A 20,736-nucleotide genomic window follows, 5' to 3' on the forward strand; every position below is an offset into this window, starting at 1 on the left:
TATCAGTGTTGTTACATTTGCCCAGAAGCACACCATCCAGTTTCAGCAAATATTCCATGTCCATCCCCTCCACATCCTCCAGTCCGCTGACAGCCTGACACCACGTCCTCCTCCGCCTCCTTGCTCACTCGTGATGGCCGCCTTTGCCTCCGCCGATAGGTAACCTGATTACCAAGATATATAGCTCCATGATGAGCAAGAGTTGTAATACGCATTGCTTTAGTGAGCTAAGTTTCTGTGGCAATGTAACTCATAGCACCCGCCACCCATATATATTTGGGTGATTAAACTTTGCTTGGCACAGTAATAATCTACATGTACTATACCACTGTGCTTCAGTCAACCTCCGTGCCTCTCATCCACCGCTTAGCTAGCATGGCTTCCAAAGGTTCACCAGTATGGTCTTGCTAGATCTTGCACTCTACCTCTGTTTGAGAAGCAATATTTATTTTTAATCTTCAAGTTCCAAGATCAGTAATATGAAGCAATACATAGTTACATGCATGAACAAATCAGAGATTCAGTATGCTTTTGGAAGGTTTCTTACATATTATTCTCTGTCAGGTTGTCCCTGCACGAATCTTGTGCCATCTAACTCTACTTCTGGGATGTGAGAAATCTTGTGGGCATCCTCCCCCTTGCACCTCTCAACCTGTCACGGATGAAGGGAACAGAAGATTGGAGGAAGGAATTCTGCGCAGATTGTATTTGAAACAGGTGGCCGGATGTGGCCCTGGACCTCGTCGGCGCGGCGGAGCAATGGTGGCAGCTCACGACCGATGACCGCCCAAACTCGCACTTGGACTTCTTCAGGAATAGCTGGTGATCCTGCAGTGTGCGCAAAACGGTGCAAACATGGAGGAGATGTTCCGTCCACGAAGAGCTATAGATTAGTATGTCGTCGAAAAAACAAAAGGACAAACAGGCGTAGGAAGGGCAGGAGCACATCATTCATGAGCGCTTGGAACGTCGCCGGGGCGTTGTTGAGCCCGAACGGCATCACCAAGAACTCAAAGAGTCCCTGATGAGTACGGAACGCCGTCTTCTCCACATCCTCTGGGAACATCAAGACTTGGTGGTAGCCGGATCGCATGTCAAGCTTGGTGAAGAACTTGGCGCCGCGCAGCTCGTCCAGAAGTTCCTCCACCACTGGGATGGGAAACCTGTCTTTGATCGTGGCGTTGTTGAGGGTGCGGTAGTTGACGCAGAACCTCCACGTGTCGTCTGGCTTGAGAATGAGTAGCGCCGGCGAGGAGAAGGTTGACGAGCTGGGACGGATGACCCCCTAGCGCAACATCTCGTCGCACTGTCGCTCCAACTCGTCTTTCTGCGTGTGCGCGTAGCGGTAGGGCCGAATAGCCACGGCACCTACGCCCCGCTTGAGACAAATGCGGTGGCTGAGGTGATGGCGCGGTGGAAGTCGCTGGGGCTACGCGAAGAGTCCCGCAAACTCCTCCAGGAGGGCGTCCATGAGGTTGTTGCTCGGCCCGAGGGCGCCGCTGCGGAGAACCCTGGCGTTGTGTCGATGCCACACCACAGCACGCGCTTGCCACTCATCTTGAACGCTATGGTGTGCTTCGTGAAGTCCCACATGATGGGGCCCAGGGTGTCCAGCCACTACACCCCGAGCACCATGTCATACTCGCCGAGGGTGAGGGCGTAGAGGTCGATGTCGAACGCCTCGCCGCCAATGCGCACGCTCTGGCCCAGGGCACGCCCCGGGGACGTGATGCGGTCGCCATTTGCCACCGCCACCGATAGGCCATTGTGCACTGTCAGGTGGACGCCCGCCCGTTGTGCCATCTAGACGTCGATGTAGTTGTGCGACGACCCGGAGTCCAGCAGGGCGACTGCCACGACATCGCCGACGCGCACGTGGACCTTCATGGTTTGGCAACCCCGCGCTAGAACTCCAGTGGCGGCGTGCAGTGAGATGCCCGGCTCGTGCTGGGAGCCCGTGAGAGCCAGACACTCAATCTCCTCGTCCACCTCTTCGTCGTCGTCGAAGCCGATCACCTCGATGACGAACAGCTTCTTGCAGCGGTGGCCCAGAACGAATTTCTCGTGCAGTTGTAGCACAGACCGTCGGCGCGATGTTGAGCCATCTCTACGGGTGAGAGACGACGGCGAGGGAGTGTCGCGGACAGGGCCGAGGATTTGCCCGACACAGGTACTGCAGAAGAAGCCGATGCGGCGGCCGGCGCAGTGGCTTTAGTCGTCGTAGAGCTTGAGGACGTGTGTGACGTTGAGCGGGCGCCTCGGCCCGGTGATGGATCTATCGAGGATAGATGCATGCGCTGCTTGTAGGCGCGAGCAAGCATAATGGCATCGTCTAGGCTCTCCGGCCGGCGCAAGGCGACATCGGTCTTCAGCAGGTTCACCAGTCCTGCCGTGTAGATCTGAACAAGTTGCTGTTCAGAGAGGTCGGCGTCGCGGCAGGCGTAGGAGAGGAACTTGTCGGTGTAGTCCTCCACAGAGTCCGTGCGGCGGAGTAGCATCAGTTCGCCCACCTGACTGTCCGTCATTGGCGGTCCAAACCTCTGCTGGACGAGTTGGGTGAAGCGGCGCCACGATGGTGTCCCGGCCGTGATTTCCAGACGGTAGTACCAAAGCTGCGCCGTGCCGGTGAGATGCATGGCGGCGAACCAGACCCGGCGGTGTTCCGGCGTGTTCTGGCCTCGAAAGAAGGTTTCACATTGGTTGAGCCATGGAAGCGGGTCCTCCTTGCCGTCGAACGTGGGGAACTCGAGGCGGACTCGCGGGTGGAAGTGGGAGTCGACATAGTCATTGTCCTCCTCGCGGAAGCGATCCCGCGGCGGCGGCCGGAACGGGGGTTCCGTGCGTGGCGGCGGTCGGAACGAGGGTTCGGGGCGTGGCGGCGGCTTGGGACCATGGTCCCTCTGGTTGTTGATGGAGTCGTCCGTGGCGTCGACGTCCTCCTGGGCGGGCGCCTTGCCGTCGCGCTGAGCCGACTCGACGCGGATGAGAGTGAGGTTGCGGGCACGGACTTGCTCCGTGTTCTCGAAGGTGGCGGACTGGAGCGTGACGACCTTCTCCGGCAGCGCGGCGAGTTTGGTCGCCACCGGAGCGAGCAGCGCTAGGCGATCGACCTTCACGGCGAGGTCATCAAACTTGGCGCCCAGGTCACAAAGAGTGGTGGAGATCGTCTCGAGCTCCTTCTTTAGATCGTCACGATCACCCATGGGCACGCAACAAGGCTTGTCTGATACCAAGTTGTCACGGATGGAAGGGAACGGAAGATTGGAGGAAGGAATTCTGCACAGATTGTATTTGAAACAGGTGGCTGGACGTGGCCCTAGACCTCGTCGGCGTGGCGGAGCAATGGTGGTAGCTCACGACGCACCAAGGAGGCAGGGACACGGCCAAGATACAAATCAATCTAAGCCTACCTTCCTGATCCCTAGGACTTGGCTTATATGACGCCAATCCTGAACAAACTTTCCTAACAAACCTCTAAGCAACTTATCTCCCAAGCTAACAAAATAAAATCTCTAAAACATCTCTAACTAATCCTGAACCTGGACGTCTCCCTGCACTCTCTGGCGCCGGCCATATGTGCATCCCCACATGACACAATCAGTCTTGGTCAGCTCCCAATTTCCAGTCTCTTCAAGGCGGTAAGGTTCCGTATGCTTTGAGGCAAAGATGTCAGGTTGGGCGAGCCCCTGATGATTATTTTTTCAAGGGTAATGAGCTGCCCCAGCCTTTCCGGCAGTATCTCTAGGCTGGGTAGCATCAAATGTAGTCTTTTGAGAGAGGGGAAACATGGAGTGGCCTCTGGGAAGGAGGCTAATGAGCTGTGGAAACTAGTGACACTCAATTCCTCGAGGGTGGCAAGGTGCTGAAGTCGATCCCACTTGTCAGTAGTAAAACTTTTGCTTCTGATTTTGGCTTCAAAAGGAAGAGTGGAAGATGAAAGCCTCCCAAACTCATGCATTGGTGGTAGCACCTCATCGCCGTCAGTCAAGTCCCAATACATACTTTTGGGGGGATACGATAGGAACTTCAACTTTGGGCAGTCCCATATATCCAACATGTGCAAATTAGGGATTAAGAAATCATCACCTTCTTCACCTGACCGTGTTGTCCAGCACTCCTCCATGTTCTTCAATCCGTATAATTGAATAACTCGCAACCTTTTGCATGCTCCTTTCTCTCCATAGAATTCCTTTCTGATCTTCGTGATGTTGGGAATTAGGATGATAAGCAACAGCCTGAGATTGGGCAGCATCCCAAGTTGAGGAACAACATCACATGCTAAATTCATGAGTTTGATACTGGTGAGATACGGAAGATAGGAGGAGATCTCAAGCATCCATTTAGGCAAGTTTGTGCCCATGTAACCTCTTAGTGTGAATCCTTCTAGAGTCCGAGGAGGAATAAGGTTCTCCAACACCTCTGCATCTCTCTTGTTCTCTGTCATATCTTCATGGCCCCAGGAAAGGCATAGCTTCTGGAGGTCAGCATTATCTCTCAGTTTAGCTCTCTCCACATCTTCCGAATGCTTGACTTTCTCAAGGTGATTAATCCGTAGGTGTTGACAAGCCAATTTCCCAATGCTCACTATACTGCTATGTGGCCAATAACCCACCTCGTGCACTTCATGTACACTACGTTCTACTACCCTGTAAGGCAGCCTCAAAATGGAAGGAGTTCCAAAGAAATCTATATCCCACCCCTTTACTGAGTGGACTTCAAACTTGATGAGACTAGTCATGTTGCTAATACCCTCTGGCAACTCATGGAGATTCAACATGTACAGTACTTGAAGCTTCAAGCTATGAAATGACGATGGCAGATTTTCAAGCCTTATACAATATGACAAATCAAGGCGCTTCAACTTTGACATACCACCAAATGACTCGGGCAATGATTGCAGCTTAGAACAGCTTGTTAGATTCAGAGAATGAAGCTCAGAAAGATTACCAAAGCATTTAGGGATCTCTTTTAGATCATGATAGTCTGAAAGATCTAGGTCTTTTAGATGCTTAAGTCGGCAAAAGGACTCTGGTAACATATGTGCATTGTAGTAGTCAGAGAGGTTTAAGAACATGAGATTTTCAAGATTGCCAAAATTGTTTGGTAGGCCTTGTAGTTGGTGGCAACTTGATAGGTTTAGATGCTCTAAAGACTTGATGTTAATACTGTCAGGCTGTTTAACTAGTTTCGAACAGCTGGACAAGTTTAGGAGCAAGAGGTTAGGAAGGGTACCGAACTTGTCAGGGAGCTTTTGGAGCACATTACAGCCTGACATGTCTAGATGACGTAAAGAAATAAGATTGCCAATTGACTCAGGTAGCTCATAAAATTTAGAGCATGCTGATAGGTTGAGGAACCAGAGTGCAGAGAGCTCCCCAAATGACACGGGTAACTTATTGAGGCTGCTATTGCCAGATAGGTCCAAATAACAAAGGTTAAGAAGGCTACCAATATTATTAGGCAAGGTTTCAAGTGCGCAGTTAGACAGAATTAGTGTCTGCATATTCTGAAGTTTATGCAAGGATTTCGGAAGTGATGTAATTGGCAAGCCCGAGGCATCGAGGTACCTTAGCAGCATCAGTTGATGAATGGAAGATGGCAACGATATGTTGCTGGGGACAGATTTTGCACTGATCCTGATAGACCCCAAGATGCTTAAATTGGATTTCTATTTCCACTTTTAGAGAATCTCAAGAAAAAACTGGATACCAACAAGTTTTCTCCCAATATTTTCACTCCACCTGTCCCGCTCTGATTCTCCCAAAATTTTCATCCACTGTTGCTCTTGTCGTCCCCTAAGCCAGTAGCACTACAGCATTTTTTTTCTCCGTCCTTCACTCATAGGGCTTATTTGCTTTGCCTTGAGACAAACTTGCATAGACCAATAAGCTCCCCTAGACGTTTGATTTCGAGCGCTTAGAGCTAAGATGCTTGCCAAGCCAAGGGTGTGGCGGCAGGGCATAAACCAAACAACTCCGATATACATCGCATACCAAATAGACACCCACAATAGCATGTGGGGGCTTTTGTCTATGTGCCTATTTTTCCTCTCTATAAGATCCATTCGGTTTGGGTATACAAAACATTTTCATGTTTCCTTAATGCTTTGTTTAATATGATTGTTTTATTTTTCTCATTTATATCTTGTAGTATTTTTACATATATTATGGTATGATTCTTCTAAAGTTCTTAGACACGTCCCAGCTTGTTTGGATCTTTTTGCTACCATCGAATTCTTCTCCAACAAATTTTTATTGTTTCGATTAGATATTATGTTCCATATTTTAAATTTCAAAACATCTAACCTAGTCCTTATTCTGATTGGCTCCTTGAGCCTAGTGCTGGTTGTAGCCAAGTTGCACTAAGGATCATTTAATTCTTTTACTACAAACTTGCACACCCCTCCTACATATTTGGGAAAAAGGTCATTCCTTTCCATCTCAGATATTGTTCGCTAGGGTCCTCATTGCCATTGAGGTTCTTGGGTTTTTATGTTTCCAAAACGAGCTTGAGGTTCTTAAGTTATCACTAGAGTATATTGGTTTTAATTCTTTCATCATGTTACAATTAAACATTTCAATCAGAATATTAATGTGATCATTTCCTTCTACCTTCTGATAGTGTCTTTCTTTCTAACTAACAAACAATCATCTATTCAGAAAATAAAAAAAGATTCATAGCCTGAATGTTCAGAATTCTGTGATTCATTAGTCGCCATTCGATGAAGTAAACGAAAATTTAGCCATAGCTGGTCAATTTTTAACAATAAAAATCAGTTATTATGACTCTAGTTAGTTATATTAAGTAAATATCCCAACTTAACATTCCCAAAAAAATTTGGGCGTTTGGCACATTAGCTGCTCATATAGTTCATGATGCTTTCTTTTCTTTTACTGAAATACTATGGAGAAGTGGCAAAATAGTTCGTGTGTTCATTGTGTTTCCATGGATGTGGATTGCAGTGATAACTGTGGGTAAGACCACCATGCCACTCAATTTATTGTTAAATAAGTACTAACATAGATCTGTTGACAATCTTGGAGTTTAACATCGGTAGCATTGTATCATGCAGAATGAATCAACGGATGGAAAAGAGATTATTCTACTGACCGGAGAAGTCTTGGAAATTTGAAGAAAAGACATCCCCAACAAATAGTCGACACAGTGTTTGCCATCGACGATTGATTGAATATATCCAAGGGCTCTCCATTGCTGGATGAGGTTGTCACTAGCAATAGTAAAGCCCTTGGCGTAAACTGCACAATATGTGAAGCACAACTTGAACTTTAACGGCATGTAGTAATAGCTCAACATGAGGCGCTCCAAAGGCTCTTGCAACAAAGTATTTTCTTCCATACCCAAAATAATCTTCTTGTCCATTATATCTTCCCATGCCGCTGTAGACTTATGTTGGGATAACAAAAATCCAAGAGATCGTGCTAGTAGTGGTAGACCTGCACACTTCTTGGCGATTTGTCTACCAATTGCTTCTAATGCACATAGATCCTCATCTTGCCAGAATGGTGTTTGTCGCATCACATTCCAATAGTCATCATCTGATAAAATGCTTAAATTGATTTGGTCACTCTTGCGCACAGGGCGGATTATTCCTTGACTAGCTAGAGCACCAATATCCAATTTATCCACTACATGTTGCATTCGTGTAGTTAATATGATCTTGCTTCCCTTCCTACCATATTGCAGCATATGCTTTAGTTTTTCCAAATTATCCACACCTTCCTCCCACATATCATCAAGAACAATCAAATACTTTTTGGTAGGGAGCATACTTTTCAACATTTCAGTAATGGACTGCAAATTGCCATCTTTTAGGGTGATGTACCATTCGCTTGGCTCAATACTGGTACTCCTACTCACTGTTGATATGATTATTTCCTCAATTCTTTGTAGATCAAACTTCTTAGACACATAGACCCATACCCGTAGATCAAAGGTTTTGGTTCTACTATCAAAAAAATTTGATTGGGCTAGTGTTGTCTTCCCCAGGCCACCAAGTCCAACAATAGGAATGATTGAGACAACCTCATCAGCTTCACTTTTCAGTAATTTGATTAACTTTTTCTTTTCAGTATCCCTTCCTACCATTCTAATAATGTCGATGCCCCCATTGGTGGGTGAAATAGTAGCTTGATTTCTAGCCACCTCATCAGCCCACATTGATGTATCTTGGGGCACCAGATCAAGGGTCCCACAACCCTCTTTCTCTATGTTGGTTAAAACTTCCTTTGCCTTCTTCATCTTGTGAGCTATTGTAAACCGCAACAGGAATGGATTGTAGGATGAAAAGAATAGCTTAATCTGTAAGAGAAAAAGGTAAACCATAAATAAAATTTTGTTGTACATGTGTTTTGTTATGTATTGTAGTACTTGAATATATTCCTGTGGTATATCAACGGCTGAACAAAACAAGTTGTAGAAGAAAACATATTACATGTTTGTTGAGAAATAAATTATAATATATTGGTTGGTCACTATAATGACAAGCACAGCAAGTGCAATGGCACCCAACAAACACTCAGCCATTCAATTTCACACCAAATTAAGAGACTGTTTATGAACTCAACTGATGATGATACCTATGTTGTATAAAATTTAGAAACTCAACTTCGAACTTGAAATAAGTTAGTTGAAACAAAAAAAAATCTAATGTCCAGCCAAACAAGAATAAGTTCATGTGAAATTTTTGTGTACCAATAAAGTTAACCTTCTAATCATTTCACTTGCTGCGCATTTTGTAATCTATATTTTATTTCTAAACCAAGGATTCTGTGGTCTGTTTGTGGGTCTAGGACAATTTATGGCCCAAGTTGCCAGGTGAAGCCCACAAACACACCTCATGGATACCGCTTTGAGGGCCAAGTTCGTGGGTAGCCTGAGTCTAGTGAACAAAAAAGCATCCTGCAGGTATGGCTGCTCTCCACCTCTTTGTTTTTTTACTTATATTGTAATACCAAGCTACTCCACTTCACACTCTGTTCACTTTCAGAATAAAATATAGGCAAGGAGGAGCCAGACATATCATGCTATGCATGGGTTAACACATACTCTTCGAAATTATGTGACCTCAAATGAACTGGAGTAAGGAGATGTCACCAACTTCTTTGTTCTCTTCTTTCTTGCCCGAGTTTTTAAAACAAAGTTTTTGGTTTTGTAAACTGATAAAGTGTTGTTGGCATTGTAGAGTGTTTCAGCTTATTGATATTCTATATTTCTAACACAGATGACACTAAAGGTGACGTTTATGTTCCTGAACTGAGTAGGTCAGTGCTCAAAGTTGTAGATGGTGTTTCAAAAAAAAGGCTGTAGAACTTGGTATTAAATTTTCATTTAATAGTAGTCCTGAGTTTAGTTTTACTCTAGGAAATTTTGTTCACAAACACCGTTCAATTGTGGAATTGGACGATACACACCGCCCAATCGACAATTTGCCCAGTACCATTATAAAGCCATGGTTCTTTGCTGCTAGACACCACACGCAATAAAATTTTCATTTTTATGGTTTGGGAGAGAGAAAGATGCGTGCATAGACCATATTGCCCTTCCAAGTTATCTTCTACCTCTAGACTCCACCTTTCTCTCTTATCTCCATCTTTGTCTCCAATTCTCCATCGATCCATCAAGCAACTAGCAAAGGCCAAGCAACATGTACTTACTCGGTACTCATCCATGGTGGAGCCATGGCCTGCCGCATCACCACCGTCATCTGGTGCAGCGACAACGGAGCTGGAGCTACCAGGGTTTCCGTTAAATCCGTCATCTGCTTGGGTTCTACATAAAGTAGGTCGCTCAACAAGTTTGACATCATCCCCATGGCGCACCTGTATTGCCAGGACCCTTGGGAGCTCCCAGGCCTGGCACACATCGACGAGCAGGAGTTGTACTTCTTCGTGCCCCTCCCCCCCCCCCCCCCGCCCCGCCTGACACACCATCGACGGTAGCGGCCGGCGCATTTGAATACGATGCGCCTCCCTACCTGCTACCCATGCAGCGGCAGCCTCGACATCACCAACGGCGGTAGTGAAGGTGTACGCACCATTTGCGATGACAATGGTCGCCTTCGATCATGAATCCAACCAGCTGCGACCTCTACGATGCCCCTACCCTTACTAATGGTGGTGGTCCCTGTTCCTTTTCAGATTCGGACATAGATGGAGCAACCCTGGCAGTAGCGCGTCACACCCACACGGATGATGCCCGACAGCAATGGCTCATCCCACCCCACACGGACATCACTCCAGAGACTTCGTGCCCTGGCTTCATGTCCCGTCTTCGTGACACCTTCGACCCATTCCTGCTAATATTCATGGGGGGTGTGTTGCCTGCTGGTTCCTACTACCATCCATGGGGAGTGCGGTGGGGCAAGCGGGGTTTGGCACAGGAGCGGCGATGCACAGTGTAGAGCTGAGGGAATGGAGGAGATGGAAGTGTGGAATCTAGAGGTAGAAGACGACTTGCAGGGGGCAATGTGGTCTATTCACACGTCTTTCTCTCTACCGAACCATGAAAATAAATATTTTATTGCATGCGGTGTCCAGCAGCAAAGAACCACCGTTTCATAATGGTACTGGCCAAATTATCATTTTGGCGGTGTGCATTGGCCAATTCCATGATTGAACGGTGTCCGTGAGCAAAATTTGCCTTTTACTTTTGGGAGATATCATTTCATTGCTGATTTATTCATGTATAAGGTTACCGCACTCAAAGAATGATTACTCACTATGTGTTTCTGTGATTCTATCTCTTATTTTTTAAATAAAGGCAGGAGCTCTGCCGCTCAGTTCAGATGAAAGAATTGTATGTACAAGAAGGGTAGCCGAACATGGTACCAACACAGGCCACACAAAGGGCTGACTCACCCACATGACGTGGAAGAGCACAAAACTGTCATGAGTCTTGCGACATCCCATGGCAGACCCTAGATGATCCTAACGAAGACAGGCAAATGGTCTGAAGCGAAAGGCCGCAACAGGTCATCATTGCCGAGGTCAATATGAAGAGCAGCTCTGACTTCCAATTTTGAACCTCTGGCCCACCCCCTGCTTTTGACGACCTCCAAAATAGTCTAGTCAACCAAAAAGTGGGGTTCCCCTCATATCATCATTGCCGAGCCACATCCACTGACATATCAGCTCCGACTCCACGCTACAAGTCCCCCCTCACATGCATACCAGGCGCCGAGAAGTGAAGAGCATCAACTGAAGGTGATGTCGTGGCCATGACAAACTTCAAAAGAGACACCTTCTGGAAGGGAGTGATGTTAGGGATGCCACTGTCACTTGTCCAAGATGGACTGGGCTTTTGCCCATGGAAGACAGTGCTTGAGAAACACGACACCCTCAACAGGGGAAGCAACGCCCATGGGTGTCACCATCGCCGAGGCTTTCGCCCAAGATGTCCCCCAACACATGATCAGGCCAAGACCCCAGGTCATAGCATGCTGTCTCTACCATCGTCATTTCTTGACATCCCATAGGAACCCTTCCAGAGGGGCACTGGCACACTGCCGTACAGCGAAGCCATTGCCGGCCATCCTTGCTAACCCTGGTACCCACAGCTAAGAATGCTAGCCACCGCCAGCCACCGTTGGGCGAGCGATCCCCGCCACCGTGGGCGCCTCCCCTAGCCCAACGGACCCGGCCGTGAGAATGGAGAACTCGGCGCTCCAGGCCTGCATAGCCGCCCCCACCATTGCCGACACCACCATCGCTGCCCCCGACCAGGGGATGCTGGATCCGGCTGACCAGGCACCGGATCTAGCCACCCAAGCCCTAGAGCAGCCCAGGCTAGCCCCGCCAGCGCAGCCATGCGAAGAGGAGATGGGACTGTTGGAACTGCCCAGGAACGCATGTTCTGCTCACTCTCAATCTGATTCACTCGCTCTCGCTCTCGCACACGCCGGCGGACCGAGGAAGAAGATGAACAGCCTGTATCTTGGCATCTCTGTTTTACATTGAACTCGACACAACGGAGCACACGAAGTACATGGACTTTTGTAGGCCGGGGACGCATCAGGAGCTCTCCTCCACATCCTTCACTCCTGCAGGACCCGCTCAGCCTTGCCCAGGGAGGCGCTTGCTCGCTCCGGACGTGGCGGCCTTCTCCGCACAGACTGGCGCCTACAGCCACTACTCCTAAAAACTCCAAGACTCGATCAACACAGCAGCTGGCGCACTTCCGCACAATCTGCACCTAGACCTGGACGGCAACGACCTTGCCAACCTACTGGACCCGAGCTCGCCGAACGAGCTCGACACGTGCACAGCGTGACACACACGCGCACAGCAAGACACACATGTAGGCATGCCAGAAAGACACCTATGGCGTGTTTACTCTAAAAATCTCCCCCTAAACATGACTCCCCCTAACCTACGACATCGCCGCCCATCCTAACATACAGGACTCCGGCTCTTCATAGACCATCGCAGGAGCACACCTTCTCTGTCTCCGGGGCCGCCGCACACTCGCCGTTGCCTCGATGCTGCTGCTCCCATCGTCGTTGTCATCACGCGGCTGCCGCTACGGCCTCCAGACGTGATGCGAACCACGCAGCATGCCTCCGCGCGAATGCCGTGGCCTTCTTCTCCCTCTCCGGCGACACACGCCACCGCTTCATCCCTACATCACACGCCACTGCTCCCCGGCCAGAACGATGCCCCGCCTTACCTGGATAGGACCGATGCGCGATCCACAGTCTAGCCGCAGCGCCTTGCCTTGCGATCCACTGAACAATTAATTAAAAAAGAACATGTGACAACATCTAAATGCATAGCTTTATGATTCGTGTTGAACTAAACAAATATTTAAAAAAAACACATTTAAGTTAGTGTTAAGCATATTAACATCAATTATGAAAACCGGGACGTTTGCAGCTCGTAAATTTAGTTCTATCTTCCCTCCCAACTTACTACATGTGCTCTCTCAAAATTCCTGCTGCTGTAATAGAAATTATTGATAAGCATAGGAAAAACTGGCTATGGAGAGGAAGTGATTTCAGGAAGAATGGTTATAATCTAGCAGCTTGGAATTTAGTTCAAAGACCAAAAGGCAAGGGAGGACTTGGAGTCATCAACCTCATCCTTCAAAATGAGGCTCTATTGATAAAGCAATTAGACAAATTTTACAAAAAAGAGAACATGCAATGGGTCAAACTTATCTGGCAAAGATATTACCGGGAAGCTGTCCCTCATCTTGCAAGAGAAAAAGGCTTATTCTGGTGGAAGGATATCTTAAGGCTTCATGTAAAGTATAGGGGCATTTCTTTCTGTACCCCTATTTATTCCAACTCCTTTCCAAATCTGTTTCAGTTTGCCAAATCTCCAACTATTTCTTACTGGAAATTCAGAACTTTGGAAGATCAACTAGAAGGTTTCAATATTCCCATGGCCAGGCAGGCACACAACGAATTCTTAGAGCTTCAGCATGTTCTGGAACAGCTACAACAGGTTCAGGATGGAACTAAAGATGAGTGGACTTTCATTTGGGGAAACCAGAGATTTTCTTCTAGCAAATACTACCAACATCATTTTGCTAATGTGGCTCCCCACCCAGCAGTCATTTGGATCTGGAAATCCAAATGTATTCCCAAAATTAAATTTTTTGCTTGGTTGGTGTTGAATGACAGGCTAAACACCAGAAACATGTTAAGGAGAAGACGCAAATTTCTGGAGGAAGGCTATAATTGTGCCCTTTGTCAGGACGGCACTGAGGAAACCATTGAGCACCTGTTCATTTCATGCTCTTCCTCAAACTGCAGATGGTTTGTCTTGGGTATTTTCTGGAATGATGCAGGCAACATCTTTGAAAAGCTTTCTACTGCTAAGCAAGCTTTCCCATTTCCTTTCTTCATGGAAGTGGTCATGATAGGTGCATGGTGTATCTGGAAGGAAAGAAACGCCCTCATTTTCAATGCGAAGGCTCCAAATCTGTCTACCTGGAAGAATGATTTCAAGAAGGAAGTATGTAGTCATCTATGTAGGATTAAGACTTCTCTTCATGATTCCATAAGCTCATAGCTCGATGCTTTGTAATTACCAGCTCTGATTTTCTGTACTCCTTTTCTCCTCCTCTCTCCTGGCTAACCTCTGGTTAAGCCATTTATGTAAGTTCTCTAAAACTCTTATTTAATTAATGTTGCCGGGGGACTCTTGCCCCACGGTTTTTGCTCAAAAAAAAATATGAAAACCGAGGTAAACATCTAATTAACTTTTAATTAGAAAAGCTAGATGAGAGGATATTATTCAAATTAAATCTATGTTTAATTTAAAAACAGACACAACAACACTACTAAACGATAGCTTAGCCTATTAGAAGACTAACGCAATAAGAACGGGTTGAAATGGATCCAAAATGTGGAAACTACGGAAGAAACAAGGCTACATGGACCTATACATGATTAGCCAAAGAGTTAGAGGGCTAACAGAAAATATTAGCAAGACACAACAAACTATGTTCGCAAAGGATAACAAGATGATAAAGCTACTGCACAAGTTGTACGGATCACGTGACCGCAAGAATTGATGAAAATGGAGTTAAAACGACCAAGATACGGCCAAAACAAGGTTCCAGGGGCTTATCCTCGATAGATTTGAACTTCCAGGGGCTAGACTTGAAGAAATCAAGGTCTAAAACCTAATTAAACCTAAAACACAATTTTGAAAAAAGAGGGTTGTTGGACGGCGGGTTCTATTTTGGAAAAGCCCAAGGGCTAAAGCAGAAAATAAAGGACCATTTCTTAAATATTTTTGAACTGGACAGGACTGAGGGTTGATTATTGAAAAGTGGAGGGGCTATTTTGCAAAAATATCAAAGTTGACCAGTATGAGGCAGGGATTGACTCGGCTGAATCAGTTCTAATCCGTTGGATCTTGATCCAACAACTCAGAGTAGTTAGGGCGTCTCGGCTGGGCGGCTTGCAGCTTGGCAGGTGGCTCGGCTTCGTCGGGCAGCTCGGCAGATCGGCTTGCGGCTCGGTGACAGCTCGGGCGGCACAGGGACACCGGTGGCGAGAGCGTGCGGCGGCGGAGTCGCCGGACTTGGCCAAAATCAGCCATCCGGGGCTTGTTTCGAGCGCAGCTTGCAAAAGGAGAACGAGGGGGCGAAGGGGAAGGCGATGGGAGGCTCGGCGCGGGGCCTTGGCGAACGGAGAGGGCACACGACGGCGGTGTGTGGCGAGGTTGCTCCGGTGAACAAATGCGCACGCGAGAGGGTGAGAGAGAGAGAGAGAGAGAGGGAGAAGGGGTTGGCGAGGCTTGTTACCATGATGCGCAGCTCCGGTGGTGGCACTTGGCGAGGTTGGAGCGGCGGCGGGGCGTCGCACCCGAGAGCGGCGGAGGCGGCGGAGAGGCGGGCGCTAGGGTTAGGTTTTTGGGCGGCGGCGGCTTCGGTCGATGGGGTCCAAGGGCACGGGGCGGCACTATTTAAGTGGGTGAGGGGGCAGCCTTGGTGTGCGGGTCGGACCCGAGCGGGGCGCGCGGCGTGGCCGTACTCGGGCTCAAGTCCGTGCCTGGCGTGGGGGAGGGGAAGGGCCCGATGGGTGGGGCCCGCCTGGCATCGAGGGGGAGAGGAGAGAGCGAAGGGGCGCGCGGGGCAGGTCGTGCCAGCCTGTTGGGCCGAGTGGGTTGGGCCGCGCGGGGGAGGAAGAGGACGCAACTGGGCTGGGCCAGCAACCGGTCTTCTGTGGAAGGTGAGAAGGGAAAAAGAAAAGGGGAGAGGAAAAAAAAGAGAGGGGGGACCTGGGCTGGCCGAAAGGAGAAAGGAGAAAGGAAGGGAGGTTTGGGCTAAAAGAAGAAAGAGAGGGAGCAAAAAGGAAAAAGGGGATTTTGAAATAAAAAGGGGGCAAACAAATTCACTTGAATTTAAATTTAGAAATTTAACTTCAACCGAAGGCAAACAAGAAACAAAGCAAAGCAGCATAAATGCAAGATAAGAAGAACAACCTTATCTAATTTAGAAAACAACCAATTATTTTAATGAACTAAATTTCCTGTAAAGATAATAAATGTTGGGAAAATTTTAAAATTATGAGAAAATCATTGCTTTATTCTTCCTTTTAATCATATCCTGAAATCCAACAATTTCAGGGTGTGACAATAGATCCTTGCCTCTTTGTGCAAAGAACAACTTTATATGTTTTGAGGAAAAGAAGGGGATGCGGTTTCTAGATTGCATGTGCTGAGTCTAGGATTGATCTTTATTCCCACATTGCTTGGACGATATCCAAATTGCAAACCACACAAGATGAAGGTTTTTCTGATGGTTAAAAAGAACCCAATCAGGCCTTAGCATAGTGTGTCTCTGTCGGGTGTCGGCAACCGAAACCTAATAAGGCTCCTATTTTCTAACAAGCTGCTTCATGTTAGGAGGACCAGGGCCAGGGGTTCCAACATCTATGCAAAATTTTATAATGTTTCCCAAGTTGTATGAATTTAATCTCAGAAACTGTTAGATTAAAACATCAGTTTTTTATATCCTTGAATCTCCTGAAATAATCAGAGGCCGATTCATCACGGCTTTGCCTAACCGATGTCAAATCTGTCAACTTAGCTTCATTTTCCCCACTGAAAAAGTGATCAGGAAACCTACGCTCTAACTGGTTCCATATTTGAATAGAATTTGGAGCAAGCGAACAAAACTAAGAGAAAGCGGTTCCAGTTAAAGATAAAGAAAATAAACGCACACATAAAGCATCATGGAAACCAGTTTCTCCCAACTGCAGAATGTATTGACTTATGTGCTCCCAAGTTGTATGAGTATCATCACCATTAAACTTTATGAACTCGGGAACACAGCAACCAACGGAATAAGAAATAAAATCAAATTCAGGAGTATACGGCTTTTGATACAAACGAGAATTACCCATATCCACCCCAAGCTTAGTTTTAATCATGTTAGCCAGATCCTCTTTAAATCTAGAGAAATCGACTTGATAATTCCCGATGGTCGAAGCTTGTGATGCAGATGCAAGACGATGCAAGTTAGGATAAGTAGATGTCATCATCTGCGTAGCATTAGGAATCGATCCATTATGGGGACAAGATCCCTGCAGTGTACTGCCCACTGCTACAGTACGAGGGGGTGTGTAGGTCATCAACTCATTGGTTCGGCCAAGGGTAGCCGAACTAGGAATCGATGTGAGCGGTGTAGGCAAAGACGGAGTAGGCAACATTGCACTAGTCTGATCGGTCGTCTGACCGGTTTGACCGCGGTAGCCTGGACCGGTCTGACCGGTTCTGTCTAAACCGATGAAGGTGGCGGCGTCTGCCCTACAAAGTAGCCCGGCGGCATGCCTAAGCGTGTATCTGATGCAGGCGTTGGCGTAGCCGATGAGCTATGATTTAAAACGTCCAATGTATAAGAATTAGCCACAACACTTTTATTCTTTTCCAACGCATCAATTTCATCGGACATGGAAGCAAGCGCATATCACCCGCAGTTAATTGTGCAACAGAAATTTTTTGATCGAGCATCAGTGATAGTTGCGTAAGTAAATCAGAGAGTTCATTCCTTACATTGGGGATCTCTTCAATCTGATTATTACTCAGCTTGAAGGATGGCATGACGAATTCTTCAACCCTCTTGACGAAGCCACCCCGATTCTTCTTGAAGCCCTTCAAGAACCGCACCTTGAAGTGCTCCTCGGCAACCAGGTTAGACTTGTGCTCCTCTTCGGTGAGTTCCTCCATCGTCGCTATGATGATGTTGTCTTTGTCGAGGTTGGTGATGGAACCCATCTTCTTTGTGGTAGGTTAGTTCGGTTTTCGACAACCAAGATCTTCTTCACCAGTGGAGTCGCCAAAAAGTGTGTTGACACAGAATTACGCCAAATACACTAGGATGCGCTACAACGCGCGGATCGTCGACATGACCTTCACCAACGGGCTCACTATGCACAGACCGGTATAAGCGACTAGTTAGACCAGTTCTACAGGGAATGCCGTGAAGACCTAAAACCTCGAGCTTGGGAGCGACCCCGTCGGAGCTCGCGTATCTATGGTTGCTCTGAGATCGGCAGGCCACTCAGAACGCCGTAGAGATGAGCAAAGAACAGTAGTTAGGGTTTGGAACAGGTTAGGGTTTGAGAGACGAAAGTAAAGGACAAATTGTATTGATTCAATTATGGATAACCCTCAATTAGCCTTAGCATTCATATATATAGGCCGGGAAGTCATACCCCTTCACGAATAGGTTTACAAAGATCCACGAATTATAAAATCTACTCCTACTCTTATCACAATCGGCCAGAATGGTCTGACCGGTCGGCCCACCGGTCCACCGGTCAAACCGATCGGCCACGGCCTTTGCCAATTTTGGCTGTCAACAGCATCCTTTCGCTCTGTTGGCGCAGATTAAGGGCCAACACAAGAGCATGCTCGAACGCACGGCGCGAGGATGGGCTCCCTGTAGCACCTCCTATGCAGGCCGGTCAGACTGGTCAAGGGGACCGGTCAGACCGGTTCGCCGGGGTAAACTAGCGAATCCGACGAACGCTCGCCCGGGAGGGACCCCGTCAGGGAAAACATACGCAGCGTTGTTCTAGGGTCGGCAGGCCACCTAAAGCACCTTCAGACGTCATCGAGACGCAAGAAGAACAACAAATATGAGGTAGGAGGAGCTAGGGTTTGGAGAGGACAAAAAATAGTGCAAAGTAAAGTAAAGTAGTAGATTGTTGTGTTTTTAATCGATTGGATGCCCACAATCGGCCGTGGCCCTTTATATTTATAGGGAGGGATGGTCTTACCCCTTTAGGAGTCGAAACCCTAATTAGAATTGTATAAAAATACAACTGCTAACTTGGACTGGGCAGTTTAAACCAGTCTGACCGCCCCTGTAAACCAGTCTGACCGGTCTGCATGGGATGCATAACTTCCCGAAGCCATTTCTCTCTCATCTGAACTCCGAATTGGACGTTCTATATATGAATCTTGATCTACTCGACGAGAGCTATCTAATGGTAAAGTTTATTTTGCATTTTGAGCAGCTTTACTAGACCAGTTTGACCGGTTTATGGGACAGGTCTGACCGGTTCCCCCAGTTGTCAACACACTCCGCGTTGTCAACCTGGTGGAGGGGGACGGGGACGGGGTGCCCGTCTCTGCAAGCGACCCTACGGAGAAGGACTTCGAGGAGGCTGAGCAGCGGGGCATACGGCTCCTGGCTAGCGTGGGGATCAGGGACAACTTCCTGGTGTCATACGAGCACAGATAAGCGAAATTGGAGTTCAGTGTCGTCCAGAAGGCGACGTTGGAGTGTGTTGCGTCAAGCAGGTGCCTATCCGCAATAGTTTTTGAGAAAATATATAATTGTTACACCTTCCGTTTCAATTTCATTAATCAGTCTGGGGGTTTGGGTATTCGTGACTTGCTAGGAATTGGAAGATTTTCATTATGTAAATCACTTAATTTACCTGCCTATAGATGTTGTTACCTTGCAGTACATAGAAGTTTCCTCAGAATTTAAATATTGATTATAAGTATTTCTTTATGTCCTTGAGCTTAGTTTTCAAATGGTCCATGCCTGACATGTGTCAAACGGAAGATGAGTTTCTTTATAGGGATCATACCCTAATGTTTATATCTTTGGTTTAATTAACTGTCCAAATGCATGGACATATGATGACTTAGAAATTCTAGTTGTTAGCAAAGCACATATATTTATGAACTCTGTCGGTTGTTTCATTCATCCACAAATTAGTAGCACTATTGACATTGTCCAACAGAATGGTTATTCGCCTTTCTTGCACTTTTGTATTATTTCCAAATTATAACCTGTTCACATAATGCGGCATGTTCATATACAAATTATTTATCTTGCTTTTAACTATGTTCACTAGTGCAAAATGGGGCTTTAGTCCCGGGCAGCAACTGGCTTTAATCCCGGTTTTTTAACCGGGGTTAGCAGTCCGGGACTAAAGGTCCCGATCCTTTAGTCCCGGGTCCAATAACCGGGACTAAAGGGTATGGGTAAGGTCAAAAATATTCTGCATGGGTTAGGACTCGAACCCGAGACATCTCACATCGCACGTAGCTTGCTTACCACCCTACCTACACAGCATATGTGACTTTGAATGGAATGCCTTCCTTTTAAACTAACTCGTAAATAACCCTTTAGTCCCGGTTGGAGCCACCAACCGGGACTAAAGACCCTTTTGGTCTGGGTTGGAACTATCAACTTGGACTAAAGGGTCATCCTTTAGTGCCGGTTGGTGTTACCACCCGGGACTAAATATTCAGGACCTTTGGTCCTGGTTGGAGCCACCAACCGGGACTAAAGGGTGAGTTTTAGTCCCGGTTTATGGCTCCAACAGGCATTAAAGCTCCCCGCCGCCCCATAGCCGTTGGACCCGGGACTAAAGCCTTCATTGGTCCCGGTGTGGCAGAACCACCTGAATTATCCCGGCTCAAGTGCACTGGCCATCACCATAAGGGCAACACCGACACAAACGCACTTCAAATGGAACAATTCTTGGTCTGTCGGGTAACGTCCTGATACAACCACCGGTTCTCGGATCGAACAAGCATACCCTGCACGAAGGCGAGTCCAGAGATATTACAACCATACATATTTTACAACACAGGCATAGTAGTTATTACACAAGTTCAAAGTAATATTACAGGTCCAAACTTAGTAAAACAGTTATACAAGCCATAAGTTTAACGTTCAGAGTTTAAGCAGCGGAAAGAAAACACGACGGCTACAACACGTCGCAAAAGTATACCG

General features: G+C 47.2%; 1 protein-coding gene across 1 annotated transcript; it reads right to left on the minus strand.

The window, feature by feature from the left end:
• Positions 1–3,607: 3,607 nt before the first annotated feature.
• On the minus strand, positions 3,608–17,702 carry LOC120694034 (leucine-rich repeat protein SHOC-2-like). Its single transcript, XM_039977215.1, has 3 exons — positions 17,529–17,702; positions 17,307–17,347; positions 3,608–5,636 (listed from the first exon to the last, which is right to left on the minus strand). Exons 1-3 carry the CDS (start codon positions 17,700–17,702, stop codon positions 3,608–3,610), a joined length of 2,244 nt encoding a protein of 747 aa, XP_039833149.1.
• Between the last annotated feature and the right edge of the window lie 3,034 nt (positions 17,703–20,736).

Source organism: Panicum virgatum, unplaced genomic scaffold (genome assembly GCF_016808335.1).
Source record: "Panicum virgatum strain AP13 unplaced genomic scaffold, P.virgatum_v5 scaffold_1806, whole genome shotgun sequence".
NCBI classification, from domain to species: Eukaryota; Viridiplantae; Streptophyta; class Magnoliopsida; order Poales; family Poaceae; genus Panicum; species Panicum virgatum.

What these genes read in the sequence shown, in the direction of transcription:
- LOC120694034 (XM_039977215.1), bottom strand. Translation starts at nt 17,702, where the DNA reads ATGGAGGAACTCACCGAAGAGGAGCACAAGTCTAACCTGGTTGCCGAG. An exon ending in AGATTGAAGAGATCCCCAAT is followed by an intron (nt 17,348 to 17,528) that starts GTAAGGAATGAA and finishes TTTAAATCATAG; the next exon opens with CTCATCGGCTACGCCAACGC. An exon ending in TGCATCAGATACACGCTTAG is followed by an intron (nt 5,637 to 17,306) that starts GCATGCCGCCGG and finishes GGGGTCTATCAG; the next exon opens with GATCAGTGCAAAATCTGTCC.